Genomic DNA, 27,107 nt, shown 5'->3' on the forward strand with positions numbered 1-27,107 from the left:
CCCTATCTACCCACTAATGGTTCCATGTTCTTGCCTGTAGATAGTAGTCATCTTGTAAATAGATAGATATATATTTATACATCGATTTGCCACTAGACCAGTAGTGGTAGCACATTGTCCACGGATAATGATTATTTATACCCCAACTACCCACAAGACTGTAGGTGCAGCGGAGGCCGGCAAGAGAGGGGTGAATTGCTGTAAACAAAAAATAAAATATACCCTCTTCGTACTTTCAACTCAATTAGTGCAATAGTGATAAATTAATAAAGCAATACGAAAATATAGAAAGACAGAGAAGACCGGGAGTTAACCTGGTTACAATCATGACGGTTGTTAATCCAGGGCGATGAAGAGCTCAGTAGAAAAATTCTTCTTCTCTAAAGGCGGAGAAGCCTTTTACACTTTGCAAGCTTAGAACTATTGCTAGGAATGGCTACACAATGATTGCTTGAGTTGTTGTTTTATTTTCTAGCTCCAGGAGTCTTTATATAGGTCCTGGAAATCCTATCCTGAGGGTCCAAGGCACCTTCAACAAGGTTTAAGGCGCCTCCAGCTCGGTCAGCGGATAAAACTTTATCCGCAGTTCAAAACGGTCAGTTTGACCTGTTGAAGGCGCCTTCAACAAGCCTGAAGGCGCCTTCAAGCTGGAGGCGCCTCCAAGCCTGATGGAGGTGCCTCCAAGCCTGATGGAGGCGCCTCCAAGCTGGCAGCTCAAAATCCAGCTTGCTTTTTTCAGCTTCCGACGCTCCGATCTTTTGGGTGATTGCGGCGAACCGGAATAGGGCTCACCCGAACCCAATTCCCGGCCTTTTCCTCGAGCAACCTTTCGTCCCGGCTTAACGTCCCTCAAACGCCGCTCACGCTCTTCACGCCCATCGAAGTACTCTTCCATAGCTCTCTCGTCCTTCGGACGCACCGAGCCCGTCGGTTCCCTTCCGGTGCCTTCCTTCTCGCTAGTTGCGTCTTCCGCTCGACTTCTTGTGATCCTAAGCTCCTGCACCTCAGACACAGGGATCAAACACAAAGCAGGACCTAACCAACTTGGTTGATCACATCAAAATACCATGGGGTCCAACAATCTCCCCCTTTTTGATGTGCATCAACCCAAGTTTAAGTTAGGGAAAAAATATACATAAAAAGTAATTTTAAAGAAAAATTACTAAACTAACCAGTTAAGCATAACTTTTGCAATAAATAAAATTGCAACACATTTTCAAAAAAAATAGGTAAAATTATAATTTTCCTTCCTAACTCTCCCTCAACTTGTACTTATCTCTCTCCCTTTGATCACAGCAAAAATGGGATCCTAATTAGAGGGAATTTTTTTTAAAAAAAATTCTAATTAAATGAATTTTCAAACAGAATTTTCTGAAAAAAAAATATTTCTAAAAATGAATTTATAAGCAAAATTTTCAAAAATATTTGATTAAACTTTCAAAGCATTATTTAATTCTAATTTTTAAATACTTTTTCAGAAAGTTAATTAAACCTTTCATTTCAATATTTCAGCTTCCAGGTCGTGGCGAGGCACTAGGCTTTCTTGGTTATTGGAGCAACAACCACTTCCTTAGACAAAGCTTCCATAAAGAATTTCAATGTTTAATTTTCTCACTATAAGCTTTTAACTAAAAGAGAAATTTAAACTAGCAAAGATTTTGGAACCCAATAAAGGTTCCTTCCTACAGGATTAGTCAAAAACTTAGGGGGTATATAATTCTTAGGAATTTTCCTAAGTTAACCCTGATGCTTCCTTATATACCAGTTTAATTTTTCATAAATTTTAAGTTTTGATTTTGGAAAAACATTTATCTTTAAGCATGCATCAGATTTCAATTTCCAATTTTAAATTTTCATTTTCTGATTTCAATTTTTCATTTTATTTTTCTAATTTATCTAATTCTTTAGAAAGAGCTTTAATAAATTTAAAAGATTGAGTCGGGGTTAGATTGCGTACCTTACTTACCTGATCTGGTGACGCTCCCCCTTCACTACTACTTTCTTCTTCTGATGTTCCTCCCCCTTCATCGATGCTCATCTCTGTCCTTGAGTTTTCTTCCGGCTGATGGTTCGCCATTAGCGCTAACCCCGAGAATTCTTCGATGTCTGACTCAGAGGATGACGAATCTGACCAGGTAGCCTTCAGGTTCTTGTACTTAGAGGGTTCTGGTTTCTTGTATTTTGACTTTTCCCTTTCTTTCTCCTTTCTCTTTAGCTTTGGGCAGTCATCTTTGATGTGCCCCTCTTCGTTGCAGTTGTAGCAACGAACCGTCCTCTTCTTTCGATGATGTCTCTGCGATTTAAATTTATTAGTACTGAAAAATTTATTGAAGCGTTTTACCAGTAGTGTCGCTTCGGATTTGTCGACTGAGGCTTCGGAGTCAGAACTGTTCATTTTTGCCTTTAAGGCAATGTTCTGACTGGTTTTCTCTACTCCATTGGGCTCTAAAACTCGAGATTCGTGAAATTCAAAAGTGGAAAACAATTATTCTAAAGTACTTACCTCGAGGTCCTTAGAGATGTAGTACGCATCTACTAAGGCAGCCCACTCTGGAGTTCTCGGGAAGGCATTGAGCGCGTATCGGATGGAATCCCGGTTGGTTACTTCTTCTCCAATGTTCGTTAGTTGCGTTATCATCTCCTTGATTCTCGCTTGGAGTTGCGCTACCTTCTCGCCGTTATTCATCCGGAGGTTTGTTAGTTGTGTCCGGAGGATGTCGCGTCGCGCCAGCTTCGCTTCAGAAGTACCTTCGTGAAGCTCCAGGAATTTCTCCCAGAGATCTTTCGCTGAGTCGTAGCTTCCGATCCGACTTACCTCCTGAGGTGACAGAACGCTGAGGAGGTGGAATTCAGCTTTTCCGTTGGCGACGAAATCGGCTTACTCCTTCTTACTCCACGTGTTTTCTTCTTTGTCTTTAGGAGCTGCAAAATCATATTTTATAGTAATTAAAATATCAAAGACTGTTTTAAAGAATACCTCCATTTTTCGCTTCCATGTAGCGAAATCTCCGTCGAACTTCGGGGGATGAATGTTCGCTCCGGCCATCGTCTTGATCGTAGTGCTTCAGTTGGCGGTTAGTCCTTCTGAGGCGATCAGGCGCTGATACCAATTGTAGGTGCAGCGGAGACCGGCAAGAGGGGGGTGAATTGTTGTAAACAAAAAATAAGATATACCCTCCTCGTACTTTCAACTTAATTAGTGCAATAGTGATAAATTAATAAAGCAATACAAAAATATAGAAAGACAGAGAAGACCGGGAGTTAACCTGGTTACAACCAAGACGATTCTTAATCCAGGGCGATGAAGAGCTCAGTAGAAAAATTCTCCTTCTCTGAAGGCGGAGAAGCCTTTTACACTTTGCAAGCTTAGAACTATTGCTAGGAATGACTACACAATGATTGCTTGAGTTGTTGTTTTATTTCCTAGCTCCAGGAGCCTTTATATAGGTCCTGGAAATCCTATCCCGAGGGTCCAAGGCACCTTCAACAAGGTTTAAGGCGCCTCCAGCTCGGTCAGCGGATAAAACTTTATCCGCAGCTCAAAACGGTCAGTTTGACCTGTTGAAGGCGCCTTCAAGCTAAAGGCGCCTCCAAGCCTGATGGAGGCGCCTCCAAGCTGGCAGCTCAAAATCCAGCTTGCTTTCTTCAGCTTCCGATGCTCCGATCTTTTGGGTGATTGCGGCCAACCGGAATAGGGCTCACCCGAACCCAATTCCCAGCCTTTTCCTTGAGCAGCCTTCCGTCCCGGCTTATCGTCCCTCGAATGTCGCACACGTTCTTCACGCCTACCGGAGTACTCTTCCGTAGCTCTCTCATCCTTCGGACGCACCGAGCCCGTCGGCTCCCTTCCCGTGCCGTCCTTCTCGCTAGCTGCGTCTTTCGTTCGACTTCCTGTGATCCTAAGCTCCTGCACACTCAGACACAGGGATCAAACACAAAGCAGGACCTAACCAACTTGGTTGATCACATCAAAACACCACGGGGTCCAACAAAGACTTGTTCATGATAGCATGTTGTCGCCTACAGTTAGTACTTATTTAAACATGATTTGGATGTATTGTTGGTACCCTCTATTTTTTTATACCTAGTTAATCAGATTAGTAGATGGTTATGTTATTACTTTTGTTAGCAGATGATTATATTGATGCTCTTATTTATATTAGTAATATTACTTGAGACTATTTCCTTTGATCTCCTTATACTATATAATCCATATGTTATCCTTCTTATACCCACTGAGTCATTATACTAACTATCCTTACTTTTTCTTTGACTTCTAGGATAGTAGATAGAGGATGTGTCGTGTTGTTCAGAAGTTCTGGCTAGCAATTTCACTCGAGTTTGAGTTCTTATTTTGAGTTGTTTGGTTTCTTTTCCGTTGCCTTCTTCCCTCATCGAATATTTGAATTTTGTTATAATAGGATAATGTTTATCTTGTTTAGTTTGGTATGTGCATATGTACACGCATACACACATGCATTAGTATTTTGAAACTTAGTGATTTTGTACTGCATTTGTATTTGTGTTGACTTTAATTGGTTTATTTTTTATTTCCTATATTGTCACTAAGGGTATTATCCGATCTTATGGACAAGTATACCCTCAGAGCAAACACATAATTTATACTGAAGGTGAAAATGGCATAAAGATATTGATTTGATAGTAACCATCATCCACAACCTAAGTACCTTTTTGCAATCAACTGATGTTGACCCAAATTGTAAATAGTAATTGAACTTGAGGCAGATGAAAACTCTACATAAACAAAGGTTTAGAGTCATAGGAAGATCACTGAATGCTCATATTTTACTACCTTTTGTTGGCGTAGGGAGCATAAACTGATCAAACCATATTTTTTTATATATATATGGGCGGTGGAGGGAACCTCCAAGGCTATCTGGGTGAACCTCTGTAGGTACGCTCGCAATGACTCCTGCACCTTTTACTTCAAATTAAACTAGTTCAAGGGTGTGGGATAATACCTTTTGAAGCTAGAGAAATGACGTAGAAACAACGCAGAAAAATCATCAAACGTTTGGATGGAATCCTACTTGAGGGTATTAAATCTTTATTAAGCGGGTTCAACAAACATATTAAGAAAAACACGACATTAGACTCCCTCTGAGTACTGATGGAGGAGAGTTGTGTTCTCAAACTGACACATATGCTTCTCTAGGTTGGTCGGACCATTGTATTTACCAACTTGAGGTGGTGTGAAACTAGAGGAGAAGACAACCCCCTCCTCCAATACAACAGTAGAGAAACACATGTGATTAGTGGTGCCTCGCTTTGCTAGTGGTCAAGCTGTGATCCCCAACTCCCTCTTGGACTAAGTGGGTGTCATTATCCCTCGAGAGCTATACACTGTAGGTTACAGGCATAGGGCTTCCGCAGCCGAGGACCTCAGCCTCCACCTCGATCGTAGGAGGCACCTAATAGCAACGTATCACCTCTTCCACGGTAGTCATGATCAACTGAGTAATGCCCCCCAATGAGATAGGGCCGCTTATCATTTCTAGCATTGTCTATAGGCAATAGTCATTGCTTCTCAATGACCTCAAAGAGCTGATCTGTTGGCATTCTCAGTGTGCTCACCATCTTCACCTTAACTCAAATTTCCCACAGATGGCGTCAAAAATGATACTGCTTCTTGGTCATCGTGAGTTTTGACCAATAGAGCATTTAATTACTCTCTTCCGCCCGAGATGCTTCAATTACTACATGTGAACATGGATTAGCAGGCACTAGCAATGATCGACATTACCCCTCGAACGCTCAAATTAGTCTAGGACCGAGAGAAGAAGCAATCAAAAATTTTAAGTGTTATGATCACAATTTTCATATTTGTGATCATCTATGTGGGCGGAGCTGTTCTAGATAGCAGAGTTGATAGTGCTCGTACTATACACCTCATAGCGTCCGAATGCCCATAGCAAGATCTACCCATTGCTCTTTGTCCTGTCAGTTGTGGTTGCTAGCAGTGGCTGTCAGGCGTAGTTGTCAGGAACGATTGGAGGTTATTACAGAGGGATTTAACTCGATAAGATGTTTTCGATCAAGGATGTTCCTGAAGTGTAAATTGCTAGTGAGCTAATCCGACCTGGTTCCTGAATATATCACATAATGATCTAGTTTTTTCCCATATTAATCGTCTAATTTCAAATAGTTAAATTGTTTAGTTAATAAAGTCCTTAAATTCGTGTTATTGGATCTTTTGGGCATTATTCAAGATGTTAAATTGGTACTAGATTTTTTAGGAGAAAAAAAAAGAAGAAAACATTCTAGGATGAAAAGGAGGTGAGTTGTGTTTGTTTTGGACTTGAAGACGGGCCATTTTATCTTTATTTTGTTTAAATTTAGATTGAATCGAATAGAACTAAAATGAAATAGCCCCTCCTACATTGTCAAATTTTGTCAGGGTTATCATATAGTGTTCGCAGGGCTTGCTATCTTCGACTTGCTAAGGTCGCCATGATTGTCAAATTTTGTCAGGGTTAGTGTTCGCAGCGTTTGCTATGTAGGTGCATTTTCATGCACCGAATCTGTAAATGCACATGAGCTCAGGCCTTAAGGAAAGAACAGATTTGGAAGCGCTACTTACTCTACTCCAGTGGATCAAACAGTGCAGAGAATCATTATTCAAAGATGAGTGAAACTCAACTCGCAAAGAGACTCACACATCTCTTGATATTTATATCTTCAACTGGAATTAATTTGTTCCATGGAGAACCAAGTCAATCTATTTCTTTGCTGAATTTTGAGCTCCCAGTAGCTTTGGTTGTGTATAATCCTGCATAGTTCTTTACAGTTTGCATACTTACCAAACAAACAAAAAATAAATGATGTAAATTTCAAAGAGTAACTGCCATGATCGATTCAAGAGGCTCCAAAAATTTGTCAAAGAATGAACCCCAATAAACATATCTACTACGATAACTAAGATTATCAAAGAAACATGCATAAACAATAGAATATAATAGATCCTAACAAACACGTCTACTATGATAACTCCAATCAAAAATTTTTAAGTGTTATGATCACAATTTTCATATTTGTAAAGCATTTCACAATCCATCTCACATCTCTCATCTGTTATGGTATAACAAAAAAGCATGCCCTTGTCATTATATCTTTAGTTTATTTTCCTTTCTTTTTCTTATAAAAAGTATGACAACGATGATAATAAAAAATGGAATGATTAAAAAGTTCCACCATGAGCATCCATAAAAGCTGCCACAACCTTCTCTCTGTATTTCCTGCAGAATCGCTTTTTAGAATTAGCATTTATTTGAAGAAAAATATTCTTTTGATCATTAAAATTTAAGTACAAATAAAGACAAATGTTGTGAGAATCCAGAGTTAAAATCATTCAAGAACAGAAGGTTAACAAAGTATGAAGAAATTCTAAGTACATGAAGATTAGCGAAAAAATATTACAAGACGAACAATTTATTTGGTGAGTAAAAAATAATTGGATTACCCACTTTAAACAAATGTGAAAGATGGATAGAGAACCTAATGCTTTCCGGTTCTTGCTCAATATGCCTTAACAAAAGCAACAATGAATTCATCAGTGATACGAACATTGATTACTTGGAAGCTTGTATCTGCTTATCATACATAGGTTTTAGAGTATGTTTGAAAGGTTTTCTAAAGGCGTAAAGAAGATCAAACAAATTGACGAACCAAGATTGAGCTTTGGTTTGTTGGGGTTCAATCAAAATCCCATATTGAAAAAATTTGGTAAAGATCATGGGGTTAAAAGGATGCAAGATATCTCCATTAGAATGAGGCCTTTTGGGTAAAGCCCAAGAGCAAAGTCATGAGAGCTTAAGCCCAAAGTGGATAATATCATGTCATTGTGGAGATATGTGGACATCCTTTAGGCGCAACTAATGGTATCAGAGTCATGGTACGAACCAGATATCATGTGGGGCGGCCTTGAACGAAGTTGAGGGTGGGCCCGAAGTAGGTCAAGGTGACCGGGTGCGGATACTCGCGGGGAGGGAGGCTTGGAGCAAGGGTCAGGATGACTAGATGTTTGCGGGAGGCCAGGAGCAGGTCAGGGTGATCGGATACTTGTGCGGAAACAAGTAGGTCAGGGTAACCAGATGCTCCCAGGGAGGCCCGAAGCAGGTCAAGGTGAACGGACACTCGCGGAAAGGCTTGGAGCAGATCAGAATGACCAGATGCTCGCGAGAAGGCCTGTACCATAAGACTAATTGTGGTCCTTCGTTTGATGGGAGGATTGTTCGGGTTCAATCAAAGTCCCACATTGGAAAGATTTGGTAAAGATCATAGGGTTAAAAGGATGTAAGATATCTCCATTAGAATGAGGCCTTTTGGGTAGAGCCCAAGAGCAAAGTCATGAGGGCTTAGGCCCAAAGTGGACAAGCCATTGTGGAAATATGTGGACATCCATTGGGCGCAACTAATGGTATCAGAGCCATGGTACGAACCAGATACCATGTGGGGCGGCCTTAAACGAAGTTGAGGGTGGGCCCGGAGTAGGTCAGGGTGACCGGATATTCGCGGGAAGCCTAAAGTAGGTCAAGGTGACCAGATGCATGCGGGGAGACCTGGAGCAGGTCGGGGTAATCAGATACTTGTGCGGAAGCAAGTAGGTCAGGATGACTAGATGCTCGCAGGGAGGCCCGAAGTAGGTCAGGGTGACCAGATACTCGCAAGGAGGCCCGGAGCAAGTCAGGATGACTGGATGCTTGCGGGGAGGCCTGGAGCAGGTCAAGGTGACCAAATGCTCGCGGGGAGGCGAGTAGGTCAGGGTAACTGGATGCTGGCAGTGAGGTCCGAAGCAGGTCAAGGTGACCGAATGCTCACGGGGAGGCCTGAAGTAGGTCAAGGTGGCCGGGTGCGGATGCTTGCGGGGAGGCCCAGAGCAGGTCAGAGTGACCAGATGCTCGCGGGGAGGCCCGGACCATGAGAGTAATTGCGGTCCTTCGTTTGAGGGGAGGATTGTTGGGGTTCAATGAAAGTCCCACATTAGAAAGATTTGGTAAAAATCATGGGGTTAAAAGGATGCAAGATATCTCCATTGGCATGAGGCCTTTTGGGTAGAGCCCAAGAACAAAGCCATAAGGGCCTAGGTCCAAAGTGGACAATATAAATTTGAATTTGGTCAACTAAAGCTCCATTCTCAAAATTTGAAGAAGCAATAATATTGTAACAGCATGAATTTTGAAGAAGCGTGATCAGACATTTTGAAAACTATCTTCTCAACATGGTACCTGTAAAAGGAACTATGGGTAACAGCATCTACGATGAATCTTATAACTAACCGTTTCAGCCAATAGGTCTCCCTTCTGCTGCAACAAAGCATCGTCAGCATTCTGTATCATAAATTTCTTTTGTTGCGTGAATATAAGTTGAGCATGTTTGTAAAGTGCAACATCAAGAGTGTTCAGATCCTGGATTTTCTTCAGAGTTTTCTTCGGGACAGAAAGGCGTGCCTGCAAATCCATTTTCTAAATTGATTAGCATATCATACATGAAGTGATTCGTCCAATTATTTTTTCCATTTGTATAAAAAAGAGATTCACAAAAGAAGGTACTGGGGCTTAAGAACACAACTCTTTTGCATGACGGAAATGTTTCAGGATTAGAGTGTTACAGGGTAAAAGACTCGCATTACTTAAGTAGTTCCATCTAAACAAAATAAATGGAGAATATTACAAGGCATGTCCTGGATACTAAAAATATTTCCATTGTAATTGTACTCCTCTCTAAGCACCGCCCCAAGCACATTGAAAGGGAGTAAATCACGGGAGTCATTCGGCCAACCGAGCGGCCTCCTAAACTAGATTGGGGGTATATGCATGATAGCTTGGTTGCCAAAATAGATATTCATTAGCTTTATATGAGAATGTTCCAATTGGATCTTCAACTATTTAAATTAGATGAGCTCACATTTTATTAGACATGACACTATACTCTACCTTTGCACTTGATCTGCCTACAAGAGCATGTTTCTTACTCTTCTATGAAATCAGTTACCTCCTTGCATAATTGTGCATCTATAGAATTTGTCAAAGTTATAAAAGTACCCCATAATCTAAAGATAATTTAATCACAAAACAAAAGACCTTTCTTTATAGCATTCTTGAGGTATCAAAAAAATCCTAATTGAACATATACATTGGTTTCCAGAATCTGATGGATCATAGTGACTCCAAATGAGATATCATATCTTTAGATCTTGTAGTAATAAAATAGTTTAATTCTCCTAATAGTCTTCTGTTCATTTAGGGATCAATTACTAGTTCACTTTATCTTTCTATTAATCTAAAATATTAGGATGCATAGGAGTGTCAACTAGTTTGGTCTATCACATGCTCTACTCTGTTAGAGTATATACTAAAAGCCTAGTTTTTTATATAAACATTTATTTAGAAATAAAAATCACATTGGTCGAATATCTACATTTATATGCTAAGTGTAGTTGTTCAATTAATTTATATTGTAGATAACATGGTGTGTGGTGTCACACACAGAAGATCATGTTATCAATTCCTTATAAATTATAAACAGTAGCTCATGACTAAGATGGAAAGGAACAAACCATTGGAATAATCATAGTGTAATTTGGTATTAGTTTATCTTAACTATAAAATTACACTAGTACACTCTGAGTGTATTGAGAAGGACCATTTAAAGTAAGTTCTTTTTATACTGACTACATAAAAGAACAAGACCTTTGTTATTATGGAAATGTGTGCTCCTAATCATGATATAATAACAAGGACATATATCTAGTATTTATTTCTTTAACTTATCAAAGGGTGCAATTTAATTCGATAAATCAATAGGCCCGATAAGTTAGGAAATGATATTATTTATAGTGTGTGTTGTTGATTATAGAAGGAAACTATGACCTAGTGATCTAGGTTGATGATGTCCCCAAGAGGAGCTCATAAGGATTGTCATGTAAACCCCGCAGGTGGACTTAGTCTGACATGACGATAAGGTTGAGTGGTACTGCTCTTGGAGCTAGATATTAATTAAGTGAGTTGTCAGTAACTCATTTAATTAGTGGGCATTCTATATCTTAAACATAGGGAGACTAACACACTCATAATAAGGAGCCTAAAATGTAATTTGGGATTGGTGCGGTAGTTCAATAATAATTCTTTAGTGGTATGAATTATTATTGATGAGATTAAGTTAGGTGTTCGGGCCGAACACGGAAAGCTTAATTTCATCGGGAGACCAAAATCAATTCCTCCTCTCGGTCCCTATCGTAGCCTCTTATTTATAAAGTGTTATACCCACCTTCTTACCCAACCATTAGGTGGCCGACCAAGCAAGCTTGGAGTCCAAGCTTGGGCCGGCCAAGCCATAGGTTGAGCCAAGTATAGGTGGTCGGCCCTAGCTTGGAGCCCAAGCATGGTGTGGCCGGCCATATAAAGAATAAAAAGGATTTTATTTAAAATCTTTCCATATGTGGATATCATGGTTTTAAAAGAGAGTTAAAATTTAACTCTTTCCTTTTATAGTTTTCTACAAAAGATTAAGTGAAAGGTTTGATATCTTTCCTTATTTGTAGTTAAAAGGAAGATTTTAATTTTTGATAAAACTTTCCTTTTTTGTAACCATCTTGGTGATATAAAAGAGAGTTTTAAAATTAAATCTTTCCTATTATAGTTTCTACAAAAGATTAAGAAAAGATTTGATATCTTTCTTTATTTGTAGATTGAGAGGAAGATTTTAATTTTGAAGATAACTTTTCTTTTTGAAAATCATCCACATGTTTTAATAGAGAGATTTTAATTTATAAAATTTCTTTTTATAACCAACCATGAAGGAAAAAATTATTAGAGATTTTTATTTTAAAAATTTTCGGAAACAAATAAAGAAGTTTTAATTTTGTGTTAAAAACTTGCCTTATTTGGAGCATGATGGTGTGGTCGGCCATAGCATGGGTTAAAAAGAATTTTTAATTAAATTTTCCTTATTAACCAATGGCAAGGAATATAAGGAGATTTTAATTATAATTAAATTTTCTTATTTGTCAAGACCAAAGAATATAAAAGAGAGGGTAGAGGTGCCTCACCTCACAACATATCTTCTATAGTTTCTCCTCTCTTCCTTGGTGTGTGGTCAACCCTATTCTTCTCCTCTTCTCTTCTTCTTTAGTGGTCGGTGCATCCCCTTCTTGGAGTTCTTGTGGTGGTCGGTTCTTGCTATGAGAAGGAGAGAAAGGAGGCTTTGCTCTTGCATCCCTTAGAGCTTGGTTGGTGGCCGAGAATTGCTATCTCTTGGAGAAAGGTTCTTGGCCGAAACTTGGAAGAAAGTAGAAGGAGGCTTGGTGGATTTTCATCTCGGTAGATCGTTGCCCACACAACGTCCGAGATAAGAAGAGGAATACGATAGAAGATCAAGAGGTTGTTGCTTACAAAAAAAGATATAACTAGTAATTGTTTTCCGTATCATACTAGTTTTCTTTGTATAGTTTTTGAAATACCAAACACAAGAGGCATATGATTCTAGTTTTCGAATTTGTAATTCGAGTTTGTGTTTTTTTTGGTTTTTTGAATTTGTGATTTGATTGTTCCTTTTGGTTAAACCTAGGGTTATATAAGGAAATTAAATATTAGATTTCATTGAAAGGCTTTGTCTAGGAAGTGGTGGATGCTCTCATACCCAAGACGGTCTAGTGTCTCGCCATGTTTAACCTGGAAGTCGATTTCTGAAATTAATATTTAATTGAATTTGTAACATGAGTGGATTTGGATCAATAATGTTAAGCATCGTTTGCGATCCAAGTCTAAACCACTAAGAACAAATAAGTTAAATTTGGAATCAATAATGTTAAGTTCCGTTTGCGATTCCTAATTTAATTTCTAAAGAACACAATAGGTTGTTAGTAAAAGGTTCAGGACTTGTACAAAATTTTTGTACAGGGGAACCGGTATGATATTCCGCATAGCAACCAACATACTCAAGTGTATCAAGTATATGCAAACCAATGAGGTACTTGAGGTAACCCAAGTTTAGTCCGAAAATGCTATTGAAGGAAGTATTCCAATTTTGTGATCCTAAGAATCATCACATGATGATAATGTCATGCACATGGATAATAAAGCAGGATGTCTTCTAGAATGAGATAAGATGAAATACACAATGATCTATGAATCTCCTAGTCATGTCATACAAAAAAAGACCAATACTAAAACTTTTTAAACTAAGTCCCCGGAGAGTGTTTCATCCCCCCACATCTCTCTTAGATGATAGCTTATCTTGTGGAGATACTTCTACTGCATTTATGTCACATTCCACTTGTTCTTCTACATCAATTCATGACTTAACTGCCTTTAACATGTGTTTGGTAATGTTCACTCATTTTCTACTCTTACAAACTTAGCTCACCTACTAATGTTATGCTTGTCAATAGTTTTGGCAACAAGAATTAGGCAAGCCACTATTACTAAATTGTTATTAATTTTCTCTAATTTTTACATGTCTGATTTCCTATTGTCGACAAGTTTACTAAATTTTTAAATTGCTAGAGTCTATAGAAGTAACTTTGTTTCCATGTAGGATTACAGACAGGTAGACAGGTAAGGTGAACAACATATAGCATAAGTCATGAAATTTATATTGACCAAGTACACCACTTCCATCTACTTTTGTGGTTGACCCTTCTCAACATTCTCAATAGATCTAAAGTCGTCTTGGACATTCAATTTTTTTAAAACCTCAAAAGACAGTTTCTAATTTGTCTTATACTAAATCTTTTGAGTAAATATCAATTTTGAATACACTTGTCAATTAGGATATAGACATTTCGTTTATATTTTCCAATATTATCCATAAATGTTCTTCTACATCATTTTAAGTTTAGCCGAGTTTGTTCGAAATTTGATATTAAATACATTGTTATATTCATTGATGCCTATTTAAGAATAATTTTGCTTTCCTTGATAATATAAAAGATTATTACAAAGTTTATTTCACTTTTTCTTCCTTTCCTGTCAGATGAGAGTGCTAAGGAGTTATAGTGGTAAAAATTCCCTCACCCCTTTCGATTTTTTTCTCTTGCAAAGGTTTATTCATTGGTTATCTTGTCCACATAATTCTCACAAACTGGTGTACCTTAAAGAAAAAATTGTCACTTAATTAAGACTACTTGAACACAATTATTTTGGGAAGATATCGTTCTTACACGATCCTATCCTATAAACTACATGGTATCTTCTATTCTTCATGGTCAAGCTCCCTTTATTACTCTGTTTCAACATGATTATATCTGTCTCTACCCCAAAGTCATTAGGTGTACTCATGTTGTCCACAGCTTCTATTATAATTGAGATAGCAATAAGTGTGTCTTCCTTGCCTACTATCATTTCAAAAATGACTGTTGCTACTACCTAAGTTACAATGTGTATTTATCTTTGTTGATGACACCGTTAATTCCACTCTATTCTTTTCAAACTTCTCATCAACTTCAGAGTCTGTGATTGAGGTTCCACCATTGTCCAACTTATTACCTCCATCATTACCTTTAATTGTCGAACAGTCAATACCAAAACCTCCATAATTGAGAATCTGTGGTAGTTGAGATCCAACCTATGGCAAGGCTAAAAGCTATCTTCATCAATATTTTCAAATTAAGGATATTGGTGAGCTAAGATATTTTCTTAGCATAAGAGTGCCTTATGCGCCTAGCTCAAAGTGAGACATTTATAACTCATAAAAAAATGCGTATATATGCTCGAGAAAGCTAGTATATCAGTGGCTATGCTAGCTAAACCTATGGATTAAATGACAACATAATCCTAAGACAGATAGCCATTGACAGATTTAGAAAAATAAAAACCTATTAGGAAACCAAATTATTTATATGAACAAATATATCATTTGCAAAGAGTGTGATTAGTTAATTTCCTTTCAGAAGGTAATCTGATTTCTTGAAAATGTAAGAAGCAGTGTCGTAACCACATCAGAACAAAGGTGGGTGTAGAAGTATGATCCTAGCCATATATGAGATTATCTAGGTTAAGCAGCTAATAAACAAGTTGGGATATGCTCCTAAAGAACAAACAAAATTATATTGTGATAATCAACCTCTCATGCACATATTTCTAATCAAGTGTTCCATGAGAGAGCAAAGCACATCAGAGATTGATTGCTATTTTGTTACAGAAAGGTGTGACATCATTACATTAGTTCTAATGACCAATTAGTCACTTGATAATTAAGCCCATAAAATGTCCTAGGATCTATAATATGTATCGTGTGCTAAGTTCGTGATACCATTAAGCCAACTCAAGGGGGAGGTGTTAGTGACCGCAGTATAATTTTAGGGACCTATTTGTAGTTAACTTGGCGTACCAGTAAAGTTGTTGCTTTGTGACCAAAAGATTACGGTTCGAATCCTAGAAATAGCCTCTTGCAAAAAGCAAGGTAAGACTTCATACAATGGATCCTTCCCTGGGACCCCGCATAGCGGGAGCTTCGTGCACCGGCTGCCTTTTTTATTTGTAGATAGCTTATTTAAAGTATCGATATGTAATATTATGATGATGGAATTATATATGGGAAGAAAGGAGAACCCAAGATAATTGAATCCTCATCTTTCTCTCTCTTCAGTTATGCACCAATGTTGTATCCTAAAAATAAAAATAAGAATAAAGGGGTTTGGCTACTATAAGATGGATGGGATTTGGTGTTACTAAAAATATTAGATAATACGATAAATACTACTTGTAGTCACTGAGAGATTTGTTGCCCTCACCAAATCCTACCCACGAAGCATCTAATGACCATTGATTGTCATTTTCCTATAATCTTAGCCTTATATAATACTAGAGAATGATTAAATATGTATTCAGCAAACCAATGATAGCATCCGGACCAGAAAATTAGCACATCATAAAATGAAATCAAGATAACGTATATTCGCAGCACCTTGAACATAATTTTTCCAATTAGCATGGATAAAGGAAGAAAGAAGCAAGAAAATGATATTTTAACCAGTTATTCAGGAACACATAAGAAAATGATAATGATATTTCAATCAGTTTTCGGGCACACATAATGACAAGAAGCAAGAAGAGAAAATTTAACCAGGGCTTTAGGAACATAATTGAGGAAGCACTAATCTTTAGAACCATGGTATCTATTCAAGGATTAATGAAATTTCTATAGTAGTTGGCTCCTTAAGAAATATAGCTTCTGGTAGACAAAAGCAAAATGCAGTTAATAATAATGAAAGCAAGGTAATGAGAAAAACTAGTTTACTAAATTTAGTTGTGTTGACTGATCTTCAATTTCATGTCTACTTGAAGTTCCATAAATATATACAAATTTTAGAACAAACTTAAAGCTAAAAGTAACCCCTATTATCTTCTGTATATACCTGCTTGGAAAAGATCACGGGAGTAATTCTTTTGAGAGATGTAGTGCAGCGAGTTGCTTGAGATTTTCTCAGCGAGGAAACACATCTTTCATACGTGTTAATCAATGTTTCAACTGTCATCTGATATTGGTAATAAATTTCGTTTAGATAAAAGAATAAATAATAAATGTTAACAGTAATCTAGATCACCAACCTATGGAAAGATGAACAAAATAGTATCAAATCCACAATTCCAGAATAAATACTGCAAAGTCTTTAATCAATTGACTACTAATTACATTTTGTCTCGCCAGTTCAGGATGTGGCACAGAATGATCTTCATTTTCTTTAGGATCCTTGTTATCCTAGCAGAAAAAAGTCGGCATGTAAAATCTCGATAAACAATAATTAATCTGAACAAAATATGTCTATCAAATATTACCTCAACCTGGTTTGATTCATTAACTTCAGGATCTGGAAAAGAAGAGCTTGCTTCTGCAAATAGGGTTTGAAATCTATAAGAACCTCCATTCCTCCTATAGAAGATATAATAATAAAGGTAGGTAGCATAACTACTTGATTAGTTGATTAAATTGAATTTGGTTTTGGAAGGGTGGAATGTAGGTTGTCTAGCATGGGATCCATTTGGTCCAGAAGCAATGCAAAATGAACTGGCAGACCAATATTAGACTGGGAGATATGATGAATGCAGAGGTAGACATCATTGGATGTGCTCTTGAATTTAGTTTCTTAATGATTTTGTCAAGCCATTGAAAAATGAGGGTTTTGGATTTATTCTTTAAGTCAGTTGATGATTTGCATTTCCAGAAACTAACCTTTTGAATACTAGTGCTTGGATATAGGTATGTCCTTTGGATTTCAAGTTAATTTTCTTTACTGGAGCAAAAGGTGAAGCCATCACCTTAGCGGCCCAACACTCTCTAGAAGGAGGTAAATCACGGAGGTATTTGCCCTAATGCAGCAGCCCTTTTCATGGGAAATCAAGCACCCAATGAGACATTTTACACTCACTAGGAATTGACCCCAAGACCTATAGGAGCAACCACCTATATAGGTACCAACTATGCCAACCCGTGGGGACAAGTTGCTTTTCTTTATATACAATGTAATTGTTGATGGGTCGGATACGACTGATGGAGCAACAATTATCACTAGCATAGTGGATGTGTGGTGTCCATGCAAGATCAGGTTGGTGGTGGAGCACACTGCTTGTGGTCAAACTCCACTAGTCATAGAGGAGGAGAAATCATGCCTCAAGAAACAAGTAGGTAGATTATATCCAAGTTAAAGCAATCCCATGATCGAAGGCACATTCCATCAAACCATGTTGAATAAGTGTAGTGAGAAGAAGAGATAATAATTTGTACTTGTGATATAGTTGAGGTTGACAGGAATTACTTATTTTAGGTATAGAATTTAATTATTGGATATGTATGTGTTATGGACCGAGCCCATACAACAAAAGAGAATCTGGAGCCCATCAAATATAAGAGATACAGCAGATTTAGAAAGGATGGTGCAAATCAAGAGAATTGATTCAGCTATAATAATTTATAGTAATTGATTTTATTTGAGTCAAGTATCTTTTATTTTAAGTAGAATTGAGTCTAGTATCTTTGTATTTTTGGTATGAATAAAACCTTTTTTTATTCAGGGGTTGTCTTCTTCCTTCGTCGAGAAAGAACGTCCTAGTTGTATTTAAATGGTTGAAATAATACAATAAAGATTATCATTGAGTTTTACAAAAAAAAAAAAAAATCCATAGATCGAGAGGTTCTCTAATTTCCTCGAGCCTCAAATCCCCCTACCACCATAGGTCGCCAAGGTCGTAAAACCAAGAAGACGAAGGTTGATCCTGTAAACTGTCCCATTACGCGATCCATAGCCAAGGGTCTCAACAGTATGCCATAATGAGGCTTGTGTTTTTAAGAAGATAGGGATGATCTTCTATTGTTGATTTCTAAGCATAGAGTGGGTTTGCTGATTGGATTGGTATGTTATGGAGTTGAGTTTCAACTTGATCTAGTTTGGATGTTACGGTCAAATCCAAGTGATACTAGGTTGATTATGGGAAAACCAAACCCTATGAGACATATCTTATTGCTTGTTCAGCTTGTTTTTTTTACTAATTTTGCATTCAATTACTTCATTTGGCCATGCATTTCATGCATATATGCTTGTTACATATCAAGTTTGATTTACATGTTATCCTCCTTCCCCTCTTCCTCCTCACTTTCTCCTCTTCTTGTTCGTCCTCTTTGGATTGATTCCTCCCTCCTCTACTTGGTGCCACCTGTATCATTCCAGATGAGAAGGATACACCAACTTGAAACAATGGTTTAAATCCTACCCTGCCAAGAGGTATCAAATGAACAGAGCCACTCATGGCTTCACCCGGCCCAATCGCAAATGGGTTAGGTCATGCTTTGTTGAGCTTATTACCATATCAAGGTCTGCATCAAAATAGCTAAGTCATGTCTCTACTGGAATGAGCTAGGCAAAACCATGACTAAGTTTGGTAATCATTATATTTTAATTAATATTAATATTAACTATAAATATTAAAATGGTAATAATAAATTTATAAAAATATCAAATTTAATAATATATTATATTTCAAAAATATTTTACTATTTTTTAATACTTTTTTAAAATTAAATAAAAAGCAAGTCTTTATCCTACTAAGTGAGATCAATTACATAAATCTACCTATGTCATTGCACTCAATCTCCTACTATATCCTATCTATATTTAAATGAATTTCATTCATTTTTATTGTTGCTAACCAAATCTTCTTCGGTCTTTCTCTTCTTCGATTAATGTGTGTATTTGTCATCATCTCATATCTCCTAACTAGAACATTTATTGATCGCCTAAATATATTACTCATACCATCTTAAACGTGTCTTTCAAAATTTTTCCTCAATAGACATAACCAGACTCTCTCTAATATTCTCACTTCTTATTTTGTCCATCCTCGTATGTCCGTATCCACCTTAAGATCCTCATCTCTGCAACTCTCATCTTCTGCTCATATGATCACAAAGAATATCTGACATCCTCCTCTATTTCAATCATCCTGCTTATCTCCATGCAAAATATTTCTATCAACCCCTCCATCCTTTTGCAAAAAACAATCTTAAATCCTCAAAATTTTCTGTTACAAATAACTCATCATCTCCTATTAACAATTGTGTTGTTACCTCTACTTCAACTTTAATTTAAATTTCATATATTCTATCTTTACTTTAGTAAGCCTAAAACCTTTTAATTTCAATGTTTCCCATCAAGATTTGAACTTAGTATTTTTTTTCCATCAAGTGTCTCATCAACCAAGACGATGTCACCTACAGACAAGATAAACAAGTTCATCTATAATGAGTGTAAAAAGATATGAACTTAAAGTTAATCATTGATGCAACCCTATCTTTACAGAAAAAGCATCGGCTAATCCACTTGGAGACTTCACTCTTATCATTACATCTTTATACATATTATTAATTGTTTCAATATACGCTACATTAACATCTTTCTTTTCTAAAATTCTCTAAATAATTTTTCAAGAGACTCTATCATAAGCTTTTTCTATGTTAATAAATGTCTTACTTTTTTCGCGATATTTGTCAATCAATATGAGAAGATATATAACTTCTATCGTTTAGCTTTCATGCATGAATCCAAATTAATTTTCGATCATCTTGGTCTCATTCCTTATTCTTTTTTCTATCACTCTTTTCAAAAGTTTCATGACATGATTCGTTAACTTAATATCCCTGTAATTCACACAATTTTGTATGTTTCCTTTGCTTTTATACAAGAAACTAGAATACTTACCCTCCACTTCACTAATCAGCCATTTTTTTTCATTTTCAATATCAAGTTGAATAATTTTTCAAATCATTCAATACTCTATTTCCCTAAGCACTTCCATAAATTTATTAGATATTATTCGATTTAACCACTTTCCATTTTGCATCACATTTAACACTTATTTTATTTTTGAAATTTAAATTCCCTGATAAAAATTTAAATTTTTATACTCTTCTGACTTATTTAAATTTCCTAAGCTAAGTTGGTCGTCTATACCTTTATGAAAAAGCTGATGAAAATTTCTCTTTCATCGCTACTTTATCTTCTCATCCTTCACTAGTACCATATTGGATTCATTTTTAATGCATTTTATTTGGGTACGACAACTAGTTCTTTCTCGAGAATAACCTAACATTAGCATAATAGTTTAATAAATCCATGTGTTTTTATTTTTTTTAAAATTAAACATTTAAAAAAATAGACCAAAAGGCTCGACTGTCCCAAAGCTCAAGCTCAATTTGGGCTTGACCCCAACTCAAGATGGGCCAGCATGAGCACAACCCAATTTTAGTTGGGTCATGTCTAGCACTGGCACTCAACTTTTGTGCCAAGGTAGGCCCAAACAGTGCCTGACCATTTACACCTCTAAGTATGACAGATATACTAATAACAAACAACCATCAAATATAGAACGTTGGACACGACACCAATCAAAATATTGAGGTATGTATTTGAATTTGTAAAAACAAATACGTAGTATATTTCATGAGGCAAACAATAAACTCATTGGTTCTACACACTATAATATAAACGATCAAGAATATTGGAGTGGTTGTGCCAATGTAGTTGCATTAGCCATTATCATTGGTGTTGAACTTGTTGGTTATCTTTTGAGTTATTATCCTTGGCAACAAAGTGTGGTTGTTTACATTGTTGAGTAGTATGAACATTCAATAGTGTTGTTACACTTTTGATGAGTAGTGATATGATATCCACATGATATGATACTAAATTAATAACAATAATCATATAGTATTTCTATTAACAATAATTCAAATAATGAATAGTATTTAATATTTATTATGAACATTAATCAGCAACATTATTCATCAAACTTCAGAATAATTAACTTACTACTAGACATAGTTTAATACATTTAGCATAACAAGACCATTATTTAACCTAAACAAGAGCAAACTAATTCATAATCCTAATCAATTACCACATACCGTACACTTCCCTCACCACATTTTACACAAGCCCTTTTGCCTCCAGCTGTCTCTCATCTGGCCATGATATCACATCTCATCATCGTTGTTGTTACAGGACTACAATAAGGCCTCTCTGCTTGCTTGTTTCTATTGCTCAATTCACCTCTATTAGGTGGATAAGCCTCAAACCTCCCTGCTCATGACTGCTCCAAAACAAGTGAGATGTGGTTGTCCTCTACTATCATTCTCATCCAATTCTAGCCTAGAATCATCTAATTTTCCCCCAAATTCTATACAATTTTGATATTTTCAGTCCTTTCTTCCTTGGTTTTATATATTTATTTATTTATTTATTTGCATTCCCTCTTAGGTTTCTAATGATGACGAAGAAATCAGACAAAATTGGATTGTCCTAGGACGATCAAGAACAGAATTCAATCGAGTTTTCAAACATCTTTGGTTTGTTAGTTAAAGGTGATGTCAATTTATTACTTTTGTTTAGATCATACTCGCATGGGATTCTTGTTCTTTTGCAGAGTATGATAAAGTGTAGAGTGTACCAACGCGCCAGAAATGTTGTATAGGATTTTCAATATATTTTCAGATAGAAGAGGCAACCACAAGCCAAGATGCTACGTGAGTGGATAAATCTTTCCAATTATGGAAAAGAGAACCACAAAAATCTGGAAATCACTACGAGCAGCCAAAGACATCAATGGCATATCAATGTATTTTAATTTTTAACTCATGTTGAGTAAATATGCCAAAGGAATCATTCACACTACATTGTGAATATCAACATTGCCAACGTCAAATCGAACACACCACATTTGAGCCCTTTGTGAACAGCCACAATGCTTCCAGCCTCACCACTCCAAACTCTCTCCAGTGTGTACCTAACTACAACTTACCTATAATGCAACACTTCAGGATTATAATAGTAACTGCTTCTACAATTTTATCATTTGTTAGAAAAATTTGTTAGTTTCGTAATTTTAATTTAATAAAAATCTCACACTTTGTGGTAACAAATTTTTGGCAGTCATTTCTCCTTTTCCAAGAAAAGGCTGAGTCTACAACCAACATAACAGAGATCATAGAGGTGCTTCTTGTAGTGTTATAATAGAACTTTCAATTTATGACTAGAGATTCTCTCTCCAAATACTAGCAACATATAACAGTGATAAGCATTAAAAAAATATATAATTAAAACACTATGGACTACCAGATTCGTTGGTTGCTGGTTGGTCAAAATCAAAGTTCAAATCTTTCAATTGAGAAAGTACTTGAGCTCCAACCAGTTTAGCAAACATGGTAGCAGACATTTTGTGCTCTTCAGTGAGGCCAACATAAAGCATATGATTCAACCTATGCTGTAGCATTTTGAAGCTGGAGTCAAGTTAAACAAAGCCTTTGTATGTGAAATATCAGAAATATAATAATAAATGTCAGGCCAGAATTAAATGCACCTTTGCAACTTCTAAAACAAAGAGACCAAGTTGTGGGTGCTTCTTTACACAATTGTGCACATCATGTGATTCCACACTATATGAGTTGTTTGTCAGTCCTGCAACCTAGTATGAAATTACTGTTTTAAAAGAATATAAGTTTACTCTTAACCAAAATCATAAAAGGTAAAACTTGACAAAATTTTCTTCATATCCAATCAATGATACTATGGTGATTGGCAATATGTTAGTAATAATGTAATCATGGAACAGGTACTAGAAACAAGGAGATGAAACTAGTTAAAAGAAAAATATATAACAACTTACAAGAAATCAAAGATGAAATGAATGCGAAAAAAGAGGGATGCCGTAACTCTAATTTAAAGATAGGTGAAATTGAACACGTAAGAGATATTTCCACACAAACTTAGGGCTGAAACAAGTACTTTGGGCATGAAGTACGAAGTGGGCATGAAGTACGAAGTGTGTAGTGTTCGAAACCACTTAATTAATTAATGGGATTTATTGGGTTAAATTATAATTTAATTAGAATTTGAATTTATCTAATTAAGGAGATTTATTGGATTAATTGTAATTTAATTTGATTTTGAAGTTATTTAATTAAGGATATTTATTTGAGTAATTGAAATTTAATTAGAATTCATATTTTATTAAGAATTACAAATTTAAATAAATGAGTTAGTTAGGATTAATCAAGTTAACCTTTAATTATGGAATTTGGATTAATCAAATTAAGAAAATAATAGGATATATTAAATATAATATAGAATATATAATTAAACAAGAATAAAAAAAAGCAATACAAGACTAAAATTTATGTAGCGTGTATTGTATATAAAAAGAAAGAATAAATAATATATATAATATAAACCCTATAATTTAAATAAGAATAAATATATATATATAGATATATATATATATATATATATATATATATATATATATATATAGATATAGATATGATTAATATATTATGTAGGTAACGTGTAACAAATATAGTGTAAATAATGATTAAGAAATTTTAATCATATAATATATGAATTATATATCTATATTATATATATGGATATCCATATAAAATTATATTAAATTGACGACTTAGTTTTTATATAAAAATCTATATAACCATGGATATATATATGAAATATAAAGTATATAGTATAAATAATGGAAATAGGAAAATTATAAGATATATATAGGAGATTTTAATTGAAGATATGGATATATCTTCAACGTGAAATTATATATATATATATATGGATATGTATAGGAGATTTGATTCAATATCAAATTAATGACTAATATAAATAATATTATATATATATATATAATATAAATTTAATGAAACATGTATATTTAGAAAACTATAATATTTAATTATTATGTATACGTTTTATATATATAATATGTGTGTGTGTGTGGGGGGGGGGGGGGGGGGATATATAATTTGATTCAATATCAAATTAATGATTATTAAGAAACTATATATGAATTAAATATATTACCATGTATATGTGATATATACACGGATATTTATATATATGAAATTAGTATATGGAAATATATAATTTGATTCAAAAATCAAATTAATGACTTAGTATTAAGAAACTATAATATGAATTAAATATATTACCATATATATGTGATATATATATATATATATATATATATATATATATATATATGGATATATGTAAATATGAAATTAGTATATGGATATAAACATGTATAAAATTAATGCAATTAATGACTTAGCATATGATCCTGTCCGAACCAGGAGTCAACGGACGCTGGGATGTGGCGCTCCCTGCTGGATCCTCGAGTGCTCCGGCGAACCTGCAACAAAACCGAGCCGGGAGGGATGTCCCGGCGACGGCCCTCCGACGCTCAAGTCAGGCGAGGAATAACAAAGAGGTGGCTTCAGAGATTCAGACCAGCGTACCTCCGGTGAAGAAATGGAAACCTTATATAGACCTCTCGAAGGAGCCTGGGCGCGCCAATCAAAGCAATCACCTGCTTTCGACCATGCCCAGGTATGGGTCTGTCAGAAGGCATCCATAAGGCCATACCGCTACTGTATCACCTGCTTTCGACCATGCCCAGGTATGGGTCTGTCAGAAGGGCATCCATAAGGCCATACCGCTACTGTATCACCCTCTCCATGATGTGACGGCAAGACCCTCTATCGTGAAATCTTGTGTACGGCATAATCATCAGACATCCCATATCCCGAGCCGAACGAATAGGCCGCTCGGCTAACCTTTGTATCCTCGCCCTTATCCTGGCCGAACGGACCACCCGCTCGGCCCTTTGGTTCCAGCCGGGCAGACACCCGCTCGGCCATTCAGTCCTCCCGCCTTGGCGTCGGAAACCCAAGCCTATGGCTAGGTTATCTCTGGCTCCGCTCGGACCTGCTCAACTGCTTGACGCGGCCATTACCCACTTAGTCAGCCCTCCATCCATCCATTTATCCCCCTTAGATTTCCTACCCATCCATTTATTTTGGAAGTTTGTAATTATTTCCGCATCCCGCTCGGCCAACTTGTGCCGAATTCCTTTAGGCTGCTGAGCGGGGTGGTCGTCCTCTTTAAGCTGCACAGTATCCCACTCGACCCCAAAATATTCCACTACTTCTTCTACCCCAAACAATCCGAGTTGGGTACTTTTATTTTCCAAAGTAGAATAGGCTTCAAATTTTTTGAGAATATGCCGACCTCCAACAAGCACTGGAAGGAGTTCTTCTTATATCGACTTCCGGCGTTCGAACGAATGGCGGACATGTCTTGAGCCAGTAGGAGCTCGTCGAGCAATCCACCTACCTTCACGTGGTGGTTGTCGGTCGGTGATCAAAATCGACCGATTGCTTCTCGAGGGTGTTGTACATTTTGGATTATCTCCCGTTGGACGATCTCCCTACCGCATGGGTAAGGACTCTTTACTCGCCTTTTTATCTAAGCGATTTTAATTTTTCTCTGCGAAGTCATGTGGCGCTCGAGGCTCTTGATCGAAATTGGCCGTGAAATTGAGGCGGCTACGAAAAAGAACTGGGCGGGGTCTAATCCCAGCCAGCTCGGGGAGAGGGGGCGCAGTCCGCCCCCGAGCCGCTTGGCGGAGGTTGGGCGGATCCTGTTCCTCTGCTCCAGTGGAGTCCCAGTAGGGATTCACCTGGAAGTTCGGAAGCGTCGAAGGACTCCACCTTCCGCCGACCCAGGGCGAACCACGCGCCGATCGAGATCGCTTCGCCGGATCGCACGCCGATCAGGACCCCGTGGCCTCGCCCACCGCACCCTCTGGCTCTCCTCCATGGACTCGTCGTCGCTTCACGGCGGTTGGTGAACTTGACCGTAAGGAGGCGACGGCGGCTGAGGAAGTGTCGGCTGACCACCCGACCATCAAGACTACCCTTGATTCCCATCGGAGGAATATTCTTGTCTGCCGATCGGCCGTGAGCCCGTTACGAAATAACCTTGGCGTCCGCTCGCGAACTTTTCGAGGGCGCCCGATTGAGTGGCCCTCATGGCGCCCAAGCTCGGCGATAACCACGTCGAGCCACTCGGTAGGTTCGTTTTCTTCTGCGCCACTCTTGTTTGGTTTCGATTTTATTATTTCACTTACGGCATTAGGCGGAGCAAATCGCCACTAGCCATCTGCGCTGGAGGATCTCGTGGAAAAACTCAGTCTCGGGGTCCATCAAGCCCGCGAGGCAAACAGAAGAAGGTTGTCGACACAGCTACATGGGTGGCTCGACTTGAAGGCTTGGTGAAGAAGCGCGGCGAAGGCGAAGCGCGATGGCCGGAAGGCGGGCGATCAGCGATCCGGACAAGATGAAAGTGAAGTCCGAGCCCTAGATCGTGATCTAAGAACACGGAAGCCCGATTAAGCGCGAGCGGGATGGGCGCTCGGTGAACGCACTAAAGCGGAGGTGGACGAAAGTTCTCCAAGATTCACTAATTGCCTCGGCGGCGCCGGAAAGTACAAGGAGGAGAGCCGAGCGCCGAGAATACCTCCGCTCGGAGCGGTTTGGTATGAAATTTGGTGGCAACGTCTCCTCGACTTTCGCCGAAGTGATCAAGGTCACCAGCGTCTTGAAGAAGGGAGGCACCTTCCTGCTGACCTGAGCATTCCCTCTTCAGGTATGATTGCGATATCCGGACGCCTTTTTAATTTTGAGGACCCGGAGTGAGGCGAGTTCTTCCAAGTACTTGTATTTCATCCGCTCTGCGGATGTAAAATTTTGCATGT

At 37.4% G+C, this 27,107-nt stretch overlaps 1 protein-coding gene across 9 annotated transcripts in view; it reads right to left on the reverse strand.

The window, feature by feature from the left end:
* Positions 1 to 6,997: 6,997 nt before the first annotated feature.
* The window catches only part of LOC122002744 (protein-tyrosine sulfotransferase-like), a 63,578-nt gene continuing 43,468 nt past the window's right edge, over positions 6,998 to 27,107 (reverse strand). For all 9 annotated transcript variants that reach the window (XM_042558042.1, XM_042558049.1, XM_042558046.1 and 6 more), the window contains 7 exons: positions 22,866 to 22,970; positions 22,622 to 22,769; positions 16,797 to 16,849; positions 16,654 to 16,719; positions 16,376 to 16,495; positions 9,297 to 9,467; positions 6,998 to 7,256 (listed from right to left, as the gene is read on the reverse strand). In XM_042558042.1, coding sequence (XP_042413976.1) covers positions 7,125 to 7,256; positions 9,297 to 9,467; positions 16,376 to 16,495; positions 16,654 to 16,719; positions 16,797 to 16,849; positions 22,622 to 22,769; positions 22,866 to 22,970 — 795 coding nt within the window. In that variant the 3' untranslated portion in view covers positions 6,998 to 7,124. The remainder of the gene's footprint in view (positions 7,257 to 9,296; positions 9,468 to 16,375; positions 16,496 to 16,653; positions 16,720 to 16,796; positions 16,850 to 22,621; positions 22,770 to 22,865; positions 22,971 to 27,107) is intronic.

This window comes from Zingiber officinale, chromosome 7A (assembly GCF_018446385.1).
Source record: "Zingiber officinale cultivar Zhangliang chromosome 7A, Zo_v1.1, whole genome shotgun sequence".
Lineage (NCBI taxonomy): Eukaryota > Viridiplantae > Streptophyta > Magnoliopsida > Zingiberales > Zingiberaceae > Zingiber > Zingiber officinale.